The sequence below is a fragment of the Ranitomeya variabilis genome, chromosome 5 (genome assembly GCF_051348905.1).
Source record: "Ranitomeya variabilis isolate aRanVar5 chromosome 5, aRanVar5.hap1, whole genome shotgun sequence".
NCBI lineage: Eukaryota > Metazoa > Chordata > Amphibia > Anura > Dendrobatidae > Ranitomeya > Ranitomeya variabilis.
Genome location: NC_135236.1, coordinates 313,998,631 through 314,022,658, shown reverse-complemented (window position 1 = coordinate 314,022,658; position 24,028 = coordinate 313,998,631). Strand labels below are relative to the sequence as shown.

The 24,028-nt window shown below is 41.0% G+C and overlaps 1 protein-coding gene across 2 annotated transcripts in view; it reads left to right on the top strand.

The window, feature by feature from the left end:
• The window catches only part of SEPHS1 (selenophosphate synthetase 1), a 110,327-nt gene that overhangs the window by 71,868 nt on the left and 14,431 nt on the right, over positions 1-24,028 (top strand). For both annotated transcript variants that reach the window (XM_077264606.1, XM_077264605.1), the window contains exons 3-7: positions 2,970-3,073; positions 3,945-4,052; positions 8,638-8,792; positions 12,634-12,724; positions 13,378-13,477. In XM_077264606.1, the coding sequence (XP_077120721.1) occupies positions 2,970-3,073; positions 3,945-4,052; positions 8,638-8,792; positions 12,634-12,724; positions 13,378-13,477 (558 nt within the window). The remainder of the gene's footprint in view (positions 1-2,969; positions 3,074-3,944; positions 4,053-8,637; positions 8,793-12,633; positions 12,725-13,377; positions 13,478-24,028) is intronic.

The window sequence follows — 24,028 nt, the reverse complement described above, 5'->3', positions numbered from 1 at the left end:
AGGTTTATTTGGTCGCCACTATTCCACATAAAATGCTGTAATGATCTATCAAAAAGTCAAATCTATCCCAAAATGGTACTAATAAAAACGTTGTCTTGCCCCACAAAAAAATAAGCTATCGTTCAGCTCCATCTGGCTAAAAATAATTACAGGTCTCAGAAAATGGAGTCAAAACTACCAAAAATTCAATTTTTTTTTTTTCACCACTAAAATAAAAAAAGGATATGTTTTTGGTATCGCCATAAGAATAGAATCCTATTTCACATGTAGAGCGCCGCAGAGTAAATGGCGCTATAATAATAAATAATAATAATATTGCACATGATCATTTTTACCACAAAATGTACACCGTAAAAATAATTCTCCCCCCAAAAAATGTCACAATTCTGGGGGGGGGGAGTTCACAATTTCACCGCACTTGGAATTTGTTTCCCATTTTTGAGTACACTATGTGGTAAAATGAATGTTGTCTTTCAAAAGTACAGCTTGTCATGCAGAAGACAAGCCCTCATATGCCTATGTGGACGGTAAAAGAAGATATATCAGGGGCTTATCTACAGCATTGCAGAATGCTGTAGATAAGCCCCTTATGCCGGTGGGCTTAGCTCACCCTCGATTTTGGGTGTGACAGGTTCCCGTTAAGGGTATAACAATTAAAAGTGTAGAAATTTTCAACATTTTCCCCAAATTTCCGACATTGCCACAAATATATGCAAGTCATATCAAACAAATTTTACCACTATCACGAAGTATAATACAGTATGTCACAAAAAAAGTCTCCTAATTACTGGGATACCTTGAAGTATTCCAGATTTATTACCACATAAAGTAATCCTGATCAGAATTGAAAAAATTGTCCTGGTTAGGAAGGCGACTTCGGGGTGAAGAGTTTAACCCCTTCCCGAAATCGGGCGTAATAGTACGCCGAAGTTGGACACCCTCCTTTTGATGTGGGCTCCGGAGGTGAGCCCACATCTTTTCCGGCACATGTCAGCTGTTTCACATGACCGTGGGTCGCCGATGGGTTGGCATGACAACCAGAGGTCTCCAGCAGACCTCTATGGTTGTCACTTCCGGATTGCTATGAGCGCCACCTGGTGGTGAGCGGTCATAGCAAGTCAGCAATTCTGCTGCATACAGGCAATCTGATTATCGCCTGTATTTAGCAGAGGCGATCGGGTTATGGCAGCTTCTAGTCTCCCATAGAGACTATTGAAGCATGCAAAAAGTTAAAAAAGTTTTTTAAAATAACATAACCGTTCAAATCACCCCCCTCCCTTTTGCCCCATTCAAAATAAAACAATAAAAATAAATCAAAGCTACACATATTTGGTATCTCCACGTTCAGAATCGCCCAATCTATCCATATAAACAAAAAAATTAACATGATCGCTAAACGACATAACAAGAAAAGTCAAAACTTCAGAATTACGCTTTTTTGGTCACCACAACATTGCATTAAAATGCAATAACGGGAAATCAAAAGAACGTATCTGCATCAAAATGGTATCATTAAAAATGTTAGTTCGGCGTGCAAAAAATTATCCCTCGTCCAACCAGATCAAGAAAGATGAAGACACTATGGGTATTAGAAAATGGCACTTTTTTTTAACATATTTTGGAATTTTTTTTCACCTTTTAGATAAAAAAGAACCTAGACATGTTTGGTGTCTGTGAATTCGTAACGACCTAGAGAATCATAATGGCTGGTCACTTTTAGCATTTAGTGAACCTAGTAAAAAAGCAAAACAAAAAACAAGTGTCAATTTGCACATTTTTTGTAATTTCACCGCACTTTGAATTTTTTTTTTCATTTTCCAGTACACGATATGGTAAAACCAATGGTGTCGTTCAAAAGTACAATTCGTCCCGCAAAAAATAAGCCCTCACATGGTCATGTGGACTGAATAATAAAAAAGTTATGGCTCTGGGCAGAAGGGGAGCGAAAAGGCAAAAACTAAAATACCTCTGGGGGTTAAGGGGTTTAGATATGGCTCTTCATTTTCCACACAAGGACCTATGCTTACTTAATGGCTACATGCACGCATTGAGTATTTTGAGTTATTTACCTCAGTATTTGTGAGCCAAAACCAAGGGTGCATGAAAAAATACAGAAGTAAAAAACTAATTAAATACTCCAATGTGTGCACGTGGCCTGATACAAGTTTTTGTAGTTAACAACTCCTTTCAAGGTCCAACTCCTAGAAGTTAGAAGCCAGCAAGAACAAGTCTGCAATTAGAAATCTTTGAGGCTGGCCTTACACATCACATGTTTTTTTTGTCCCTCCACCAGTAATCCACATACAGCTGTTTTTAAAAGGGAATTTCCATCATTTTCTTTTACTGTACATATAGGCCAAGTATGCTATAAAACGGATAAATGGCACATACTCTTATTTTTTCCCTGTTGCATTCATAGCAGTGTGGGCACTTTCTCTTCTCTATGGTCCCACACTTTCCCTCATTATCACTGCAACTTCACCCCAGTTATAAGACAAAGCAGCCCCCTAAACATTAGTGACATTAGGTTCCCCTAAGGGGAACACAGCAGGTCTAACCCCAATCCCAGCTCCATTTCCTTAGCAATCTGTGAAAGTAAATGAAGTCCTTGTAGATTGTGAGCCCTCGCGGGCAGGGTCCTCACTCCTCCTGTACCAGTTGTGACTTGTATTGTTTAAGATTATTGTACTTGTTTTTATTATGTATACCCCTCCTCACATGTAAAGCGCCATGGGATAAATTGCGCTATAACAATAAATAATAATAATAATAATAAAGTTGTCATTTCCAGGTATTAGCACAGTACATAATCATTCTGTATGATGTTATATCGATGTGTGGTGGAGGGCGCAGGTATTTCAGTATAGACTTTGGCAAAGATATCTCCAATTAGTGAATATGGACAGTGAAAACATGTACCGTGAATGTATTTTAATAATGAATGTAACATCAGTTTTCCCTTTTTCTAGGTATTGGCATGGACACATGCGTCATCCCATTAAGACATGGCGGCCTTTCTCTGGTTCAAACTACAGACTACATATATCCTATCGTAGATGACCCTTACATGATGGTAGGCTGTGCGCACATACCTATATTTATAGACTTATTGGGGGCTATTCTTATAAACTGTCCAGAAGAGTAAGGATTTGTTGACCAACAGAGCCAAGTATCTCAGTCCTTAATCCAAGCCGCTTTAGACCTGTTGTCTGATTACATTAAATCCAAGTATTTTGCTTCCTCCCCTGCCCAGGAGCTGTGGTATGATCAGACCATGTCCCTGTACAGTCAGACACGGCCATTACACAGTACACAGCAGGGGCACTTCTATAAGATTATCTCAGCACAGGAACATTTTATATAAACACATCCAATTGTGGAACTTAGCATTATTCCAATATGTATTGATTAAAATGAACTTTTGTTCATGGGAAAACCACTTTAAGCTCTGTTCATATCGTGTTACATGGCTCCGTTTGATAAATGTATTTGATAAATGATGGCCTCTGATGAATGCTAAGCTGTGATACTGTGACATCGAACACCCATGCGCTCCAATCTTAAAAAGATAAGAATACAGCATGGCATACATATTCTGCTGGGTATTAATGTCATGTGTAACAAGCAATATGCAAATACACTTTCTGATTATATTTTTTTTATTATTAATTCTCCAGTCTATGATGTATGATGATGATAATAACAAGAGATTCTAATTATTTGGTTATATACTCGAGCTCTAAAAATGCCTAATAAAATAAAACTTGCTATATTATTTTAGGGCCCTCCCCCTCTCTGTCCCAGTCTGTCATTTTTCGTTTTATCATTGTAATTTAGATCTGTACTTTGTATGTGAACCCCTTTTCACATCTAGAGCACCATGTGATCAATGGTGGTCTAAAAATAAAATAATAGTAATGTACATCTTTTTTTTTCTTTTTTAGGGGCGAATAGCATGTGCAAATGTATTAAGTGACCTATATGCAATGGGGGTAACTGAATGTGACAACATGCTGATGCTTCTTGGTGTTAGTAATAAACTGACTGATCGGGTACGTATTACTTCCCACGTGCAAACATTTATGCCTTGTATTTGTCCCAAGAAGAATTAGTGGCAATGTGAAAACTCCAAAATAACTGCAAAGGAAATCTATTGAAATTGATGAATGCCTTTTTTGTGTGCATATGATCGCCTTAGGCTGTGTGCACACGTTGCTGATTTTTCGCGTTTTTTTCGCGTTTTTTCTCGATAAAAACGCTATAAAACCGCAAAAAAACAACATACAATATGCATCCCATCATTTAGAATAAATTCCGCATGTTTAGTGCACATGATGCGTTTTTTTCCGTGAAAAAAACGCATCGCGGTAAAAAACGCAGCATGTTCATTAATTTTGCGGGTTGTTTTGCAGATTTCCCACTATAAAATGCATTGGGAAATGTCCGGAAAAAAACGCATCAAAAACGCGCAAAAAACGCATGCAGATTTCTTGCAGAAAATTTCAGGTTTTTCTCAAGAATTCTTGAACGTGTGCACATAGCCTTAAGGCTATAGACATTGGGCCTGAGGCTACACCGCGGGCACGTTCTGGTGGGTATAACCCTCCTCTTTTGGAGATACATACTTATACTGATTACCTGCTTTACCTTTACTTATTAGCCTCAAAAAGCTAGTTAAATGGTACACTATAATCCATTTAGTTTGGTACATAATTGTGCACTTATAGTACCTATTAATGACACAGAAAATATATAGTCTGTTGAGATCCGCTAGTCAGCTTCATTAAGGGGCTGTCCGCTTCAGGGATAACCCCTTCAAGAATGTAACTGGGCCACATTTAGAATAAAATGCCATATACTCGCCTTCCATTCTGGCGCTGTTCCTATGATGTCAGTGCCGTGTCTGCCATTCATTTCATGATATCTTTATCACGTGAGCGCTGTAGCCTAACAGCGCTGAAGAGTTTACACTTCCCCTTTTCTGAAATGGCTTAGCCCAAGGAAAGTGTGAACACTGCAGCCTATTGGCAGCTGCTGATTGGCTGTAGTGCTCATGTGACATAACAATGGCACATGAATGCTGGCAAACACAGCTCCGACATTGCCAGAACAATGCTGTTTTATGTTACATGGGGTATTATTTTCTTTACGTAGGGATTGTCGAAGTAGTGCACAACCCCTTTAATGGTTTCTATGAAGAATGGATGTTATATACTGTTGTGCTCAAAAATGTACATACCCCTGCAGAATTTTTGCTTTCTTGGCCTTTTTTTCAGAGAATATGATGATAACACCAAAACTTTTTCTCCACTCATGGTTAGTGGTTGGGTGAAGCTATTTATTGTCAACCTACTGTGTTTTCTCTTTTTAAATCATAATGACAAAATATCCAAATGACCCTGATCAAAAGTTCACATACCCTGGTGATTTAGGCCTGATAACATGCACAGAAGTTGACACAAATGGGTTTGAGTGGCTACTAAAGGTAACATCCTCACCTGCGACCTATTTGCTTGTAATCAGCGTGTGTGCATAAAAGCTGAGTGAGTTTCTGGGATCCAGACAGACTCTTGCATCTTTCATCCAGACACTGATGTTTCTGGATTGTGAGTCATGGGGAAAGCAAAAGAATTGTCAACGGATCTACGGGAAAATGTAGTTGAACTGTATGAAAATGGAAAGGGATACAAAAAGATATCCAAGGAATTAATAATGCCAGTCAGCAGCGTTCAAACTGTGATTAACAAATAGAAAAACAGGGGCTCTGTAAAAACAAAGCAATGGTCAGGTAGACTAACAAAATTGTCGTCCACAACTGCCAGGAAAATTGTTCGGGATGCAAAGAAAAACCCACAAATAACATCAGCTGAAATACAGGACTCTATTAAAACTAGTGGTGTGCCTGTTGCAAGATGCACAATAAGGAGGCACTTGAATAAAAATGGGCTGCATGGTCGAGTCACCAGAAAAAAGCCATTACTGTGCAAATGCCACAAAGTATATCCCCTACAATACGCAAAACAGCACAGAGACAAGCCTCAACATTTCTGGAACAGGGTAATTTGAAGTGATGAGACCAAAATTGAACTTTTTGGCCAAAACCATAAACGTTACACTTGGAGAGAGGTCAACAAGGCCTACGATGAAATGAACACCATTCCTATTGTAAATCATGGAGATGGATCGCTGATGTTTTGGGGATGTGTGAGCTACAAAGCACATGAAACTAGGTCAAAGTTGAAGGAAAGATGAATGCAGCACATTATTAGCAAATACTGGTGGCAAATTTGCACTCATCAGCCCGGTAGCTGCGCATTGGACGTACTTGGACGTTCCAACATGACAACGATCCAAAACACAAGGCCAAATAGACCGCTCATTGGCTACAGCAGAACAAAGTGAAGGTTCTGGAGTGGCCATTACAGTCTCCTGAACTCAATATCATTGAGCCACTCTGGGGAGATCTCAAGAGTGCAGTTCATGCTAGACAGCCCAGGAATTTACAGGAACTGGAGGCTTTTTTCCAAGAAGAATGGGCAGCTTTACCATCTGAGAAAATAAAGAACCTCATCTACAAAAGACTTCAAGCTGTCATTGATGTTAGAGGGGGTAATACACGGTATTAAGAAATGGGGTTCGTGAACTTTTGATCAGGGTCTTTTGGATTGTCATTATGATTTAAATAGAGAAACCACAGTAGTTTGACAACAAATAGCTTCACCCAACCACTAACCATGAGTGAAGAAAAAGTTTTGGTGTCATCATTCAAATTCTCTGAAGAAAGGCCAAGAAAGCAAAAATTCTGCCTGGGTATGTAAACTCTTGAGCACAACTGTATAAAAGGAAAATTCTGTGATTTTAAGGCTTAAAGGGAATCTGTCACTCTCTGGAACTTTTTTTTTTACCTATTAAAATGGGCCTACAGGTAATAGAATGGTTAAAATGATCCTACCTTTGTGCCTCATATCTGTGGTCTTGATGTGCAGAGAGAGTCTTTTATTCTGCTATGGTAATGATTTCTTCCAGGCTTCGGGACATGCGGTACCTGGAAGAAAACTCTGTCTCCTGTCTTTGTTTGAATACCACCCTCTCCCATCAGCGTCACACTGCCATGTGACGTGTTTGCTGGCCCCGGAATCTCGCGCCTGCTATCACGCATTATATTTACCTTTTCAGCCTTGCTATGGGCATTGGCATCTTCTGTGCAGGCGCTGGTGAGTGGGGCTTTACTTCAGTAGCACTGACATGCCTGCGCAGAAGAACAATGCTGCCAATGCCCATGGTAGGGCAGAAAAGGTAAGTATAAGGCTATGTTCACACGATCCTTTTTTTTTATCCTTTTTTTTTCAGGTCCTGATTTGGAAAACCCGCAGTGCAAAACTGCACTGCTGATTTTCCTGCAGTTTCTTCTGCAGATTCCTCTGCGGGTTTTCAACAGCACTTTCCTATTGGTGCCTGTTGAAAACAGGAGCTGAATCCGCAGAAAGAAGTGACATGGTTCTTTTTTCTGCAGGCAAATCAGCGCGGATTTGCCTGAGAAAAAAAGGATAGTGGGCACAGCGGTTTTTGTTTTCCATAGGGTAACATTGTACTGTACCCTGCATGGAAAAAGGATGCGAATCCGCAGCCTGAAAAGCGCTGCGGAACAGCAGCAAAAAAAGGATCGTGTGAACATAGCCTAATTGCGAGATTGCAGGGCACAGGCGTGGGATTCCAGGGCCAGCAAACACGTCGCAGAGCACTGAGGCTGATGGGAGGGGGTGATACTCAAATGATTACTTTCAGGCACCGCACGCCCCAGAGCCTGGAAGAAATCATTACCATAACAGAATAAAAGATGATTTCTGCACATCAAGACCACTGATATGAGGCATACAGGTAGGACTATTTTAACCATTCTATTACCTATATTAATAGGTAAAAAAGTCCCAGGTGGTGACTGATTCCATTTAATGCAAACTTTAATTGTGAAGCTTTATTTTTAATTTGCTTCCTGTCAAGACAAAAAAAAAGTAGTGGAAAAGATATATCCTAGAAATACAAAGATACAAAAGGAGAAGTGAGTGTAAACCTTAGCTTCAGCGTGCAGTGTAAGGGTAGGTTAACACAGAGTTTGGATTGTATTCTGTTCCAAATTCCTCTTCAAGTACTCTTTACATAAGCTTCCTATTGATTTAAATTGAAAAATGACATTTATGAGGTCTTAAAACCATATTGCATGGGGGGGAACTGACATGTTCCTTCTGTAATGCAAATTTCCTGTGGACTCTGCACCAAACTTGACATTAAAGTCAAGAAGCTGCAAAAAATCCCCCCCTTCCCCATCTGAAAATGGCCTTGTAAAACTGCATGGATTTTTGACATGAATTGCTCTTGAAAGCCAAGCCAATTTTTTCTACCTCAAAGACAAACTGTGTGCGTACCTTAACTGATGATAAAGTGAGGGAAAGATGAGAATGGACAAACACAGGGGCAGGGGGAAAAAGATAGCGGTAATCCTGTGGGTAGAAGGTGAAACCTAGAGGAAACCATCAGTTCAGCATCTGTATACCATGTATATTGATATGCATGCAGTATCGTCTAAGGAGCTCTATTCATTTTAGCATCATCATATTTTGCATATTTCTTATTTTGTAGGAAAGAGACAAGGTAATGCCCCTCATCATTCAGGGATTCAAGGATGCTGCAGAAGAAGCTGGGACTTCAGTTACGGGAGGACAGACTGTGTTAAATCCTTGGGTAGTTCTAGGAGGAGTTGCCACCACTGTATGTCAGCCTAATGAGTTCATCATGTGAGTTGCTAAACATATGGTATCCCAGGGCTGTACATTCAGCACCCTGGGGCGAGATGCAATCAGGTTTATCTACAGCGGCATCATATTCCAAAACTTTGCAGATATTCATTACTTGTCTTTAATAGAAAAGACCAAGAACTAAAAAACTGTAATGATTTACTGGTGACTTAGTTTAGTGTAATTACGAAGAATTGCTGTGTAGACGCCATCTATTTTTTTTCTCATTGTTGCCTTTTAGCACTGGGGTCTTGAACTTGAACCCAAGCAAGGACAACATCTGCATAGAGCTTTTATGTTCTCCCCATGTTTCTCTAGGTGGCCTCACCCAGAGTTAAAAAAAAAAAAAAAAGCATTAAAGAGGTTCCCCAATACTGGACAACCTATTAATCACTTCATGTAAAATGAAAACATGGGACACTCGTCTCCCCAAGCGGCGCTGTTCCAGTAGTTGCGGTACCGCTATTCTGCAGCCAATCAGCCTTTTCTATTTCATCAGAGCAGATGTCTTATCTGACGGAATATTAATGAGGTACATCTAATCGGCGCTTATCAGCTGTAGCTCATCATTATTCCGTCAGTCTGCAGCTCGTCATTTGTCATTGATTGCAGTGGTCAGATGACACAATAATGGAAATAGCGGTGCTGACATCACTAGAATGGCGCTGCTGTTGGAGGAGAGTATCCATTGTTTTTGCTTTACATAGGCCACTGAAGAGATTAAAAACCAAAAAGAAAAACAACCCTTAAAATTTCACTTTTAATGCAATAGGATTAAAAAAAAAAAAAAAAAAAAAAATCCCTAGAAAAATTCATAACAAATGCAAATCGCACCTCCCAAAGGTTTAGATCAAGGGAATATTGCCAGGGAATAATGGACCGTGTAATGATACAGACCTCATGCTGCCCCTATACATGCCCTAATAAGCTGATAGCCTGCCTGACAGCAGAGGTTGGCAACCTAAAATTCGATGTGGCACCCCCACTCAACGTCGGCTGTCCATTGAAATCCCTTTCAGGCTAGACCCGTACCAATATTACCCAACATGCACACAAATGAAACAAAATATCTATGATCTTGCTGATAGTCTCTAGACTATTTTATAATACGGAAGGGTTTTTTGACATATGGTAATGTAACTATATAAACCCTTTCAAGATCAGGATGGTTATCTTCACCTCTAATGCATAGCCAAATGTTCAGTAAAGTGCATCTGTAAACAATAGAGCTCCACTCCTATACTTGCACTACCTCTTATAGGAGGCTGTCGCAGCGCCGTTGAGTGGGGGCACCACATCGAATTTTAGGGTGCCAACACTGTCAGGCAGGCTATCGGCTTATTAGCGCATGTATAGGGGCAGCGTGAGGACTGTATCATTGCACTGTCCATTATTCCCTGGCAATATTCCCTTGATCTAAACCTTTGGGAGGTGCGATTTGCATTTGTTAAGAATTAAGAATTTTTCTAGGGAATTTTTTTTAATCCTATTGCATTAAAAGTTACATTTTAAGAGTTGCTTTTCTTTTTGTGTTTTTTAGCTTAATTACACCCATCACAATTGTTTTGTGTTGAATCACTGAAGTGATTAAGAAGGGGTTGCTCGTTAGTGGACAAACTCCCATTAATATATTGGCTCTAGTGTATGAGTGTGTTTAAGACTATTGTGAGCCCCGTTTGGGACAGAACTGTGTACTCTGCATCAGAATATGTTGGTATTACAAGCAACAGGAATTGTACAGACTTTCTAGTCACTTAAATAGTTTACTGGCTAAAATTGTAGTTTTCATGAAAAAAAACACAAAAATGTTTTCCCAAATTTTGAAATTGAGGTTTATTGAAGTTGTTTGTAATACAGCATTTACATAGAAGCGAATGTATGAATTCTTTACCAGAAGAGGGCAGTGTAGCACACTTTAAAAAAGACCTGCATTCTAAATAGAAATTGCATTCTCCTATTGGTTCACTTTTGCTTTCCTCTGTTTGCTCATAAAAACCTTTATGTGAGAAGCACAGAATAAGGATAAAGTCAGCAATGTGCTTAGAAGTTACAGAGACATGTGATTATGTAATGCTGTAAAGCATTATCAGCCTCATCATTTTTATCACCAGCACTTGGCTTTGGGTGGAGAGGAAAGTAGTTCCTTTACCTTTGCACTTTTTACCTTTGTATCTATTTTAGATATGCATTGGTCAGACATAAACTAAGTTGTGTAAAGCGTTACACTGCTGTAACAAAATAAATAAGTAACTTGCATCTATGTTTAGGGAAAAAAGGAAATTGGTGAAAGTAAAAGGCACTCGCATGTAACTAGTTTAATACATTCACATGTCTAGGTATTAGAAAAAAAACACAACAGAAAGGAAAATGTGTATAAAGGCTTTTGCATCAGTTTTCTGGAATCAAAAACTCTCACATTTTGACACATGCCATTTTTTTTAGTTTTAGTAACAATTTGCAACTTTTTCCAATTTTATGCCACTTGGCCACTTTGGGGAAAAGTGTGTCCGGTTAGCTTTGTAAATGAGCTGCAAGCAAGAGTTATGAATAGCAACTTTTAAAAAGTCATACGTCATGTGAGACTGTAATACATTTACACGAATAACAGCATTGCAGCCAAAAGTAGAAGTGACCTGGAAGAGTTCCCTCATAATACCGTCCCACCATACTGTTCTTACCAAATTGCTCTTGAAGGATGTTGTACCAAATATAGGACCATACATCACTTATAGCATATTGCATATTTATGTATTTTTTGTGAAAAATGTAACAATTTGTTTGGTATCATCCATGATATAGGGTTTATCTACAGGTTAAAGCTGTGTGGCTACCGCACTTAATGCCGAGCTGCCAGGAGGAAAAGAACTCTATTCCTCCCGGCAGCCTCTGGCTTTCAGTCATGGAGGCTTCAGTCTCCACTCAGTACATAGAGAGCACTGTAACTATGCCACAGCACTCGAACACCCTGCTGTACAGTTCATCATTGTACAGCGTGCTGTCAGTCTCTGCTCACCGTGTACTGAGTGGTGATTGAGGCCACACCTCTGACTGAAAGCCCGCGGCTGCTGGGAGGAAAACCGTTAATTTCCTCTCGGCAGCAGGGCTTTCAGTGCAGAGGCAGCTTTAGAACACTATTAATCAGCAGGTTAACCCTGTAGCTGCAGGTTAACAGCGTTTTGGGACATGACCGGTTCCCTTTAATATTGTGCCTTTTGAAAGCTCCCTGCCCATGTTGCTTGCAGAGAGTCACGGGTGTGTCCTTGTGGATTGCCCCATGGACAGGCTTGTCTCAATAGACTTAGCCATCTTTCATGCAACGGCTCACACAACGCGTAAACTTTTTATAGAAACAGAATCTTAACCCATCGTATCACACAAAATGTTACAAAGTATAGTGCTGACGACAAGAAACACTTTTTTTCATTAGCAAGGAACCTCTTAATATGAACTTGTAATATGGGCTTGTCCACGTTTATCTTTATATATCCCAATGTGTTGGGGACATTATTTTGTAGCACTTACTAGTATATCAGTATTGCAGATTCTCCTCCTAGACTTGTCAGTGCAGCCTTCATAAACACCGCAGTTCTGTTCTCACAATGGCTGCCGATAGAGGAGCATGTTACCAGACCTGTCCATCAGCCTCCTTCAAGTGAAGTACAACTTTTCCAAGTGTTGGAGGAGACTGATGGACAGGTCTCCTACATCAGAAGACATTTTGGAGACCGGATTGCTGTAGGCTGTGTAAGCAAAGCTAAGTTAAAAAGTAGGATACAAATTTAGAATTTGACAGATAAATTTATATGCATGGCATACATTGTCTGCTCGTGTATCCACACAGGCCAGACAATGCAGTACCTGGGGATGTCCTTGTATTGACCAAGCCTTTGGGGACCCAAGTTGCAGTAGCAGTTCATCAATGGCTAGATATTGTAAGTAAGCTTCTCTATACCCTCATTCTTATACAAAATAATAATTTCTAGGTGTTATATTACTGTGGTCATTCAGTTCATTTCACTGCCCTGCGCTATGTAGTATGGTAATGATCTCTGTATACTACTGCGCTGATAAAGAACTATTCCATTTTTAAATTGAACTACAGGACCAATACAGTATACCACAGTGCTAAGTCTCCAGACCATAAATACAAGTAACCCCCACATTAAAGTGATTTTCCCAAGAGTCTAAGTTATAACCTATTCATAGGATAAGGCATACCTTTCTGATTGCTGGCCCAACAGCTGAGCCCACCAGTGTTCCTGAGAACAGCGCTCCAGGACCCCAAAACTGCCTGGTCTTGAACAGAGCATAGGTGCGCATGCTTGCCCTCCAGTCCATTCTAGAGTACAGCACTCTATCTCCGACAATCCCATTGACCGTGAATGGAGGGGAAGCCAAACATGGGCACCTATGCTTCACTCAAGAAGAGCTCTAGACAAATCCTGAAGGTTCCCACGGTCTGTATCATTTACATTACGAGTAATTTCCCACCAACTTACTGTTCTATGTGAAACATACAAAGATTGAGACACAATGTAATATTTTGCATGAATTTTCTAATTATATATTCTTTCAACACTACCAGCCAGAAAAATGGAATAAAATAAAGCTGGTCGTTACACAAGAAGATGTGGAGTTGGCATATCAGGAGGCAATGATGAACATGGCACGGCTAAACCGAACAGGTACTGCTTATTTTATTTGTTCCCAATCTGTTGCTGTTTTCTAAATTTAACATTGACAAGATGAGAACCATGAGAAAAATGAAAATAAAATATATCTAGTATTTGTGTGCTTTAAAATATAAAAATGTTCCTGCTCTCCAAACTGCACTTAATATGAAGCTGGATGAAAAAAAACTTGTGTGTAGCAACCATGGTAACTGGAGCCGTAGACTTAACCCCTTAACGACCGCCGATACGCCTTTTAACGGCGGCCGCTAAGGGTACTTAAACCACAGCGCCGTTAATTAACGGCGCTGTGGAAAAAGTGAATAGCGCCCCCCAGAGTCGGATTTTCTCTGGGGTCTCGGTTGCCGAGGGTAGCCGAGACCCCAGAGAACATGATTCGGGGGTTTTTTACCGACCCCCGAGTTGCGATCGCCGGTAATTAACCGTTTACCGGCGGTCGCAACCATAAAAAAAAAAACGCGATTTGCCATTTAATTTCTCTGTCCTCTGATGTGATCGCACATCGGAGGACAGAGAAATGTGGTCCCCGATAGCCCCTCAAAACTCACCTACCTCCCCCGGTGCTCCTCGTGGCTCCCGATGGGCGCCGCCATCTTTTTCCGGGGAAATAATGGCGGGCGCATGCGCAGTGCGCCCGGCACCCGGATGTTCTTTGGGGTCGGTTTTTACCGACCACTGGTTTTGCGATCGCCGGTAATTAACTGTTTACCGGCGACCGCAAAAAAAAGCGATGTCATTCTCTGTCCTCTGATGTGATCGCACATCAGAGGACAGAGAAATAGGGGGATTCGGGGACCCTGTTATACTTACCGGTGTCCCTGGGTCCTCCTGCTTCTTCTGCTGGCCGCCGGCTTCTTGCTCCGGTAAGAAAATGGCGGGCGCATGCGCAGTGCGCCCGCCATGATCTGCCGGCCGGCAAAAGAAAATTCTTCCTCTTTTTTTTTTATTTTGGTCACTGTGAGATCCTATCACAGTGATCAAAATAAAAAAAATAGTAAATAACCCCCCCTTTATCACCCCCTTAGTAAGAAAAAAATAATAAAATAAAAAAAATGTATGAATTTCTATTTTCCAAATAGGGTTAGGGGTAGGGTTAGGGGTAGGGTTAGGGGTAGGGTTAGGATATGTGCGCACATAGAGTGGTTCTCTGCGGATTTTTCCGCAGCGGATTTGATAAATCCGCAGGACCAAAACGCTGCGTTTTTCCTGCGGATTTATCGCGGATGTACCGCGTTTTTTGTGCGGATTCCACTGCGGTTTTACACCTGCGGTTTTCTATTATGGAGCAGGTGTAAAACCGCTGCGGAATCAGCAGAAAGAATTGACGTGCTGCGGAATGTAAACCGCTGCGTTTCCGTGTGTTTTTTTCCGCAGCATGGGCACAGCGTTTTATGTTTCCCATAGGTTTACATTGTACTGTAAACTCATGGGAAACTGCTGCGGACCCACAGCTACGGAAACGCTGCGGATCCGCAGCAAAATCCGCAACATGTGCACATAGCCTTAGGGTTAGGGCTTGGGTTAGGGTTAGAGCTAGGATTAGGGTTAGAGCTAGGGTTAGGGCTAGGGTTGGGGCTAAAGTTTGGGTTTAGTGTTGGGGCTAGGTTTAGGGTTAAAGTTAGGGTTTGGGCTAAAGTTAGGGTTAGGGCTAGGGTTGGGGCTAAAGTTAGGGTTAGAGTTGGGATTAGGATTTGGATTAGGGTTGGCATTGGGGTTACATTTGGGATTAGGGTTAGGTTTGGGATTAGGGTTAAGGCTAGGGTTGGGATTAAGGATAGGGGTGTATTGGGATTAGGGTTAGGTTTTGAGGTTAGGGTTGAGATTAGGATTAGGGGGGTGTTGGGTTTAGGGTTTTGATTAGGGTTATGGTTAGCTTTGGGATTAGGGGTGTTTTGGGGGTTAGGGTTGTGATTAGGATTATGGATCGGGTTGGGGTTAGGGTTGGAGTTAGAATTGGGGGGTTTCCACTGTTTAGGTACATCAGGGGGTCTCTAAACGCCACAGCCAATTTTGTGCTCAAAAAGTAAAATGGTGCTCCCTACCTTCTGAGCTCTGCCGTGCGCCCAAACAGTGGTTTACCCCCACATATGGGGCATCAGCGTACTCGGAATAAATTGGACAACAACTTTTGGGGTCCAATTTCTCCTGGTACCCTTGTGAAAATAAAAACTTGGGGGCTAAAAAATCTTTTTTTGTGGAAAAAAAAAAAATTATTTTCACGACTCTGCATTATAAACTTCTGTGAAGCACTTGGGCATTCAAAGTTCTCACCACACATCTAGATAAGTTCCTTGGGGGGTCTAGTTTCCAAAATGGGGTCACTTCTGGGGGGTCTCTACTGTTTAGGTATATCTGGGGCTCTGCAAATGCAACATAACGCCCGCAGACCATTCTATCAAAGTCTGCATTCCAAAACGGCACTCCTTCCCTTCCGAGCTCAGCCATGCACCTAAACAGTGGTCCCCCCCCACACATGGGGTATCAGTGTACTCAGGACAAATTGGACAACAACTTTTGGGGTCCAATTTCTCTTGTTACACTTGTGATAATAAAAATTGGGGGGCTAAAAAAATCTTTTTTGTGAAAAATATTTTTTTTTGTTTTCACGACTCTGCATTATAAACTTCTGTGAAGCACTTGGGCATTCAAAGTTCTCACAACACATCTAGATAAGTTCCTTGGGGGGTCTAGTTTCCAAAATGGAGTCAATTGTGGGGGGTTTCTACTGTTTAGGTACATCAGGATCTCTGCAAATGCAACATGACACCTGCAGACCATCCCATCAAAGTCTGCATTCCAATCGGCGCTCCTTCCCTTCCGAGCCCTGATGGGTGCCCAAACAGTGCCCTCCCCCCACATATGGGGTATCAGCGTACTCAGGACAAACTGGTCAACAGATTTTGTGGTCCAATGTCTCCTGTTACCCTTGATAAAATAAAAAATTGCAGGCTAAAAAAATCATTTTTGAGTGAAAAAAAAGGATTTTTTATTTTCACGGCTCTACGTTATAAACTTCAGTGAAGCACCTGGGGGTTTAAAGTGCTCACCACACATCTAGATAAGTTCCTTAAGAGGTCTAGTTTCCAAAATGGTGTCATTTGTGGGGGGTTTCCACTGTTTAGGCACATCAGGGGCTCTCCAAACGCGACATGGCATCCGATCTCAATTCCAGCCAATTCTACATTGAAAAAGTAAAACGGCACTCCTTCTCTTCCAAGCTCTGCAGTGCGCCCAAACAGTGGTTTACCCCCACATATGGGGTATCGACGTACTCAGGAGAGGTTGCACAACAACATTTGTTGTCTAATTTCTCCTGTTACCCTTGTGAAAATAAAAATTTTGGGGCAAAAAGATCATTTTTGTAGAAAAAATGCAACTTTTTTATTTTCACGGCTCTACGTTATAAACTTCTGGGAAGCACCTGGGGGTTTAAAGTGCTCACCACACATCTAGATAAGTTCCTTAAGGGGTCTAGTTTCCAAAATGGTGTCATTTGTGGGGGGTTTCTACTGTTTAGGCACATCAGGGGCTCTCCAAACGCGACATGGCATCCGATCTCAATTCCAGCTAATTCTACATTGAAAAAGTAAAACGGCGCTCCTTCTCTTCCAAGCTCTGCAGTGAGCCCAAACAGTGGTTTACCCCCACATATGGGGTATCAACGTACTCAGGAGAAATTGCACAACAACTTTTGTGGTCTAATTTTTCCTGTTACCCTTGGGAAAATAAAAATTTTGGGGCAAAAAGATCATTTTTGTAGAAAAAATGTGATTTTTTATTTTCACGGCTCTACGTTATAAACTTCCGTGAAGCACCTGGGGGATCAAAGTGCTCACCACACATCTAGTTAAGTTCCTTATGGGGTCTAGTTTCCAAAATGGTGTCACTTGTGGGGGGTTTCCACTGTTTAGGCACATCAGGGGCTCTCCAAACGCGACATGGCGTCCGATCTCAATTCCAGCCAATTCTACATTGAAAAAGTAAAACGGCACTCCTTCTCTTCCAAGCTCTGCGGTGCGCCCAAACAGTGGTTTACCCCCACATATGGGGTATTGACGTACTCAGGAGAAATTGCACAACAAAATGTATGGTTAAATTTCTGTTTTTACACTTGTGAAAATAAAAAAATATGGTTCTGAATTAAACTGTTTGCAAAAAAAGTTAAATGTTCATTTTTTCCTTCCACATTGTTTGAGTTCCTGTGAAGCACGTAAAGGGTTAATAAACTTCTTGAATGTGGTTTTAAGTACCTTGAGGGGTGCAGTTTTTAGAATGGTGTCACACTTGGTTATTTTCTATCATATAGACCCCTCAAAATGACTTCAAATGTGATGTGGTCCCTAAAAAAAAATGGTGTTGTAAAAATGAGAAATTGCTGGTCAAATTTTAACCCTTATAACTCCCTAACAAAAAAAAATTTTGTTTCCAAAATTGTGCTGATGTAAAGTAGACATGTCGGAAATGTTATTTATTAACTATTTTGTGTGACATATCTCTCTGATTTAAGGGCATAAAAATACAAAATTTGAAAATTGCAAAATTTTAAAAATTTTCACCATATTTCCATTTTTTTCATAAATAATCGCAAGTAATATCGAAGAAATGTTACCACTAGCATGAAGTACAACATGTCACGAAAAAACAGTCTCAGAATCAGCAGGATCCGTTAAAGCGTTCCAGAGTTATAACCTCATAAATTGACAGTGGTCAGAATTGTAAAAATTGGCTCGGTCATTAAGTACCAAATTGGCTCTGTCACTAAGGGGTTAACCCCTTAATCCCGTATGACGTACTATCCCGTCAAGGTGACCTGGGACTTAATTCCGGGTGACGGGATAGTACGTCATACGCGATCGGCCGCGCTCACGGGGGGAGCGCGGCCGATCGCGGCCGGGTGTCAGCTGCCTATCGCAGCTGACATCCGGCACTATGTGCCAGGAGCGGTCACGGACCGCCCCCGGCACATTAACCCCCGGCACACCGCGATCAAACATGATCGCAGTGTACCGGCGGTATAGGGAAGCATCGCGCAGGGAGGGGGCTCCCTGCGGGCTTCCCTGAGACCCCCGGAGCAACGCGATGTGATCGCGTTGCTCCGAGGGTCTCCTACCTCCTTCCTCCCTGCTGGTCCTGGATCCAAGATGGCCGCGGCATCCGGGTCCTGCAGGGAGAAAGGTGGCTTACCGAGCGCCTGCTCAGAGCAGACGCTGGTAAGCCTGCACCGATGTAAGTGAGATCGGTGATCTGACAAGAGTGCTGTGCACACTATCAGATCATCGATCTGTGATGTCCCTCCCTGGGACAAAGTAAAAAAGTAAAAAAAAAATTTTTCCACATGTGTAAAAAAAAAAAAAAATTCCTAAATAAATAATAAAAAAAATATATATATTATTCCCATAAATACATTTCTTTATCTAAATAATAAAAAAAATAATAAAAGTACACATATTTAGTATCGCCGCGTCCGTAACGACCCAACCTATAAAACTGCCCCACTAGTTAACCCCTTCAGTAAACACCATAAGAAAAAAAAAAAAAAAACGAGGCAAAAAACAACGCTTTATTACCATACCGCCGAACAAAAAGTGGAATAACACGCGATCAAAAAGACTGATATAAATAATCATGGTACCGCTGAAAACGTCATCTTGTCCCGCAAAAAACAAGCCCCAATACAGCATCATCAGCAAAAAAATAAAAAAGTTATAGTCCTGAGAATAAAGCGATACTAAAATAATTATTTTTTCTATAAAATAGTTTTTATCGTATAAAAGCGCCAAAACATAAAGAAATGATATAAATGAGATATCGCTGTAATCGTACTGACCCGTCGAATAAAACTGCTTTATCAATTTTACCAAACACGGAACGGTATAAACGCCTCTCCCAAAAGAAATTCATGAATAGCAGGTTTTTGGTCATTCTGCCTCACAAAAATCGGAATAAAAAGTGATCAAAAACGGTCACGTGTCCGAAAATGTTACCAATAAAAACGTCAACTCGTCCCGCAAAAAACAAGACCTCACATGACTCTGTGGAGCAAAATGTGGAAAAATTATAGGTCTCAAAATGTGGAGACGCAAAAACTTTTTTGCTATAAAAAGCGTCTTTTAGTGTGTGACAGCTGCCAATCATAAAAATCCGATAAAAAAACGCTATAGAAGTAAATCAAACCCTCCTTCATCACCCCCTTAGTTAGGGAAAAATAATAAAATTAAAAAAATGTATTTATTTCCATTTTCCCATTAGGGTTAGGGTTAGGGCTAGAGTTAGGGTTAGGGCTAGGGTTCGGGTTGGGGCTAAAGTTAGGGTTAGGGTTAGGGCTAGGGTTGGAGGTAAAGTTAGGGTTAGGGTTGGGGCTAAAGTTAGGGTTAGGGTTGGGGCTAAAGTTAGGGTTAGGGTTTGAATTACATTTACGGTTTGGATTAGGGTTGGGATTAGAATTATGGGTGTGTCAGGGCTAGGGGTGTGGTTAGGGTTACCGTTGGGATTAGGGTTAGGGGTGTGTTTGGGTTAGGGTTTCAGGTAGAATTGGGGAGTTTCCACTGTCCAGGCACATCAGGGGCTCTCCAAACGCGACATGGCGTCCAATCTCAATTCCAGCCAATTCTGCGTTGAAAAAGTAAAACAGTGCTCCTTCCCTTCCGAGCTCTCCCGTGCGCCCAAAAAGGGATTTACCCCAACATATGGGTTATCAGCGTACTCGGGACAAATTGAACAACAACTTCTGGGGTCCAAGTTCTCTTGTTATCCTTGGGAAAATTAAAAATTTGGGGGGCTAAAAATCGTTTTTGTGAGAAAAAAAAAGATGTTTTATTTTCACGGCTCTGCGTTATAAACTGTAGTGAAACACTTGGGGGTTCAAAGTTCTCACAACACATCTAGATAAGTTCCTTGGGAGGTCTAGTTTCCAATATGGGGTCACCTGTGGGGGGTTTGTACTGTTTGGGTACATCAGGGGCTCTGCAAATGCAACATGACGCCTGCAGACCAATCCATTTAAGTCTGCATTCCAAATGGCGCTCCTTCCCTTCCGAGCTCTGTCATGCGCCCAAACAGTGGTTCCCCCCCACATATGGGGTATCAGCATACTCAGGACAAATTGGACAACAAATTTTGGGGTCCAATTTATTCTGTTACCCTTGTAAAAATACAAAGCTGGGGGCTAAAAAATCATTTTTGTGAAAAAAAATATATATATATTTTCACGGCTCTGCGTTATAATCTGTAGTGAAACACTTGGGGGTTCAAAGCTCTCAAAACACATCTAGATAAGTTCCTTAGGGGGTCTACTTTCCAAAATGGTGTCACTTGTGGGGGGTTTCAATGTTTAGGCACATCAGGGGCTCTCCAAACGCAACATGGCGTCCCATCTCAATTCCAGTCAATTTTGCATTGAAAAGTCAAATGGCGCTCCTTCCCTTCCAAGCTCTGCCATGCGCCCAAACAATGGTTTACACCCACATATGGGGTATCAGCGTACTCAGGACAAATTGCACAACATTTGTTGGGGTCCAATTTCTTTTCTTACCCTTGGGAAAATAAAAAATTGGGGGCGAAAAGATAATTTTTGTGAAAAAATGATTTTTTATTTTTACGGCTCTGCATTATAAACTTCTGTGAAGCACTTGGTGGGTCAAAGTGCTCACCACACATCTAGATAAGTTCCTTAGGGGGTCTACTTTCTAAAATGGTGTCACTTGTAGGGGGTTTCAGTGTTTAGGCACATCAGGGGCTCTCCAAACGCAACATGGCGTCTCATCTCAATTCCAGTCAATTTTGCATTGAAAAGTCAAATGGCGCTCCTTCCCTTCCAAGCTCTGCTATGCGCCCAAACAATGGTTTACACCCACATATGGGGTATCAGCGTACTCAGGACAAATTGCACAACATTTTTTGGGGTCCAATTTCTTCTCTTACCCTTGGGAAAATAAAAAATTGGGGGCGAAAAGATAATTTTTGTGAAAAAATATGATTTTTTATTTTTACGACTCTGCATTATAAACTTCTGTGAAGCACTTGGTGGGTCAAAGTGCTCACCACACATCTAGATAAGTTCCTTAGGGGGTCTACTTTCCAAAATAGTGTCACTTGTAGGAGGTTTCAATGTTTAGGCACATCAGGGGCTCTCCAAACGCAACATGGCGTCCCATCTCAATTCCAGTCAATTTTGCATTGAAAAGTCAAATGGCGCTCCTTTCCTTCCGAGCTCTGCCATGCGCCCAAACAGTGGTTTACCCCCACATATGGGGTATCAGCGTACTCAGGACAAATTGTACAACAACTTTGGGGGTCCATTTTCTCCTGTTACCCTTGGTAAAATAAAACAAATTGGAGCTGAAATAAATTTTGTGTGAAAAAAAGTTAAATGTTCATTTTTATTTAAACATTCCAAAAATTCCTGTGAAACACCTGAAGGGTTAATAAACTTCTTGAATGTGGTTTTGAGCACCTTGAGGGGTGCAGTTTTTAGAATGGTGTCACACTTGGGTATTTTCTATCATATAGACCCCTCAAAATGACTTCAAATGAGATGTGGTCCCTAAAAAAAAATGGTGTTGTAAAAATGAGAAATTGCTGGTCAACTTTTAACCCTTATAACTCCGTCACAAAGAAAAATTTTGGTTCCAAAATTGTGCTGATGTAAAGTAGACATGTGGGAAATGTTACTTATTAAGTATTTTGCGTGACATATGTCTGTGATTTAAGGGCATAAAAATTCAAAGTTGGAAAATTGCGAAATTTTCAAAATTTTCGCCAAATTTCCATTTTTTTCACAAATAAACCCAAGTTATATCGAATAAATTTTACCACTAACATGAAGTACAATATGTCATGAGAAAACAATGTCAGAATCACCAAGATCCGTCAAAGCGTTCCAGAGTTATAGCCTCATAAAGGGACAATGGTCAGAATTGTAAAAATTGGCCCGGTCATTAACGTGCAAACCACCCTCGGGGCTTAAGGGGTTAAATTGTATACCTCTTTTCCTATCTTTCCAGCATTTGGGCTGTAAAATAGAAACAACTGCTATCCCAGATATAGCATTAAACAATACATTACCCTATTGTAACCCTTAGTTTATGCTGCTATCCTGAAATGAGTTATTACTGCTCTGTTCTCTGTTATCCCTTTCACCCATAATTGATCTCACCAAAGGGAAGGGGTAGCAGTGTAGCATAGTAAAATATGCCAAGTGATGAATGGTCTTAATAAAAGCTCCCTATTTCCACTTTTATTAGACCAATGCCACTAATCAACCAATCAGAAAAGAGGGTTCATCCTAAGCCAAACCTCCCAGCAAACCATACAGTGCTGTCCCTGTGTACAACAGGGTTACACTGGTTGTTAGGGGCATATATATTGGGTGATCCCTATATGCTACCTGAATAACTGGGTTTAGAGGCAAATCATTCTTACAAATATCACCAAACACACAGCTATTTTCTGTTACATATGATTGGAAACTATTTGACTTCCCAAAGATGAAACTTATTTATTTTACTCTCTTATAGAACGCCATTATATTCCACAGCACTTTACAGACATAATCCTCACTGTCCACATTGGGGCTCATAGTCGGAATTCCTTATCAGTAGGTTTTTGGTTCCCCCTCCATACTTTAGAGTACTCGAAGGAATCTCATGCAAACATGGGGAAAACATACAATCTCCTTGTAGATGTCCTTGAAAAGATTTTAACCCAGGACACTAGAGCTGAAAAACACCAACCACAGATCCACCGTGCTGTACAAATGCAGCCTTTGTACATAAGTACAGGGAATTAGTGATTTGTTTCCTTTTACCCGTCTATAGGTTTGTTTTAAAGGGAACCTGTCACCAGGTTTTTCGTATATGAAGAAGTGCCAGCACCTGTAAACACTCATATACAGCATTCTAGAAAGCTGTACATATGTCCCTAGTGCCCTCTGCATAACACAAAAAAAGAGCTATTATACTCTCCTATGGCGTCTCTGGTCTTGGTCCGGTGCCTTCTCTCTTCTTGCGATCTCCGTTTTTCATTCTTGCTTTGTGTGGATGATGCATAATACGTCCATCGCTTTCCTGTGCAGGTGCATTTTTCTCTACTCTGCTAAAAACAGAACAAAGTACTAAAATGCGCATGTGCTGGGAAAGGAGAAAGAGTGTCGGCACATGAACACTATTCTACTTTGCGCTGTCCTTGAAAGAAATACGCCCACACAGGAGCTCAGTGGAGTACACTGTGTGGAAGACATGGTATGTGTCATCCACATAAAGCAGGAAGGAGAACGGCAATCGCAAGGAAAGAGGAGACAGCGGATCAAGGCCAGAGACGCTGACCAGACCGTGCCGTAGGTGAGTATAATAGCTCTTTTTGTGTTATGCAGAGCGCATTAGGGACATATAGGCCTCATTCTAGAATGCTGTATGTGAGGGCTTGCAGGTGCTGGCCCTACTTTATAGGTTCCCTCTAATTTAGTTATTGACATGCATAAGACATTAACTGTGAGATCTTCTTCTTATTACTATTATTATTAATTTATATAGCACCATTAAATTCCAT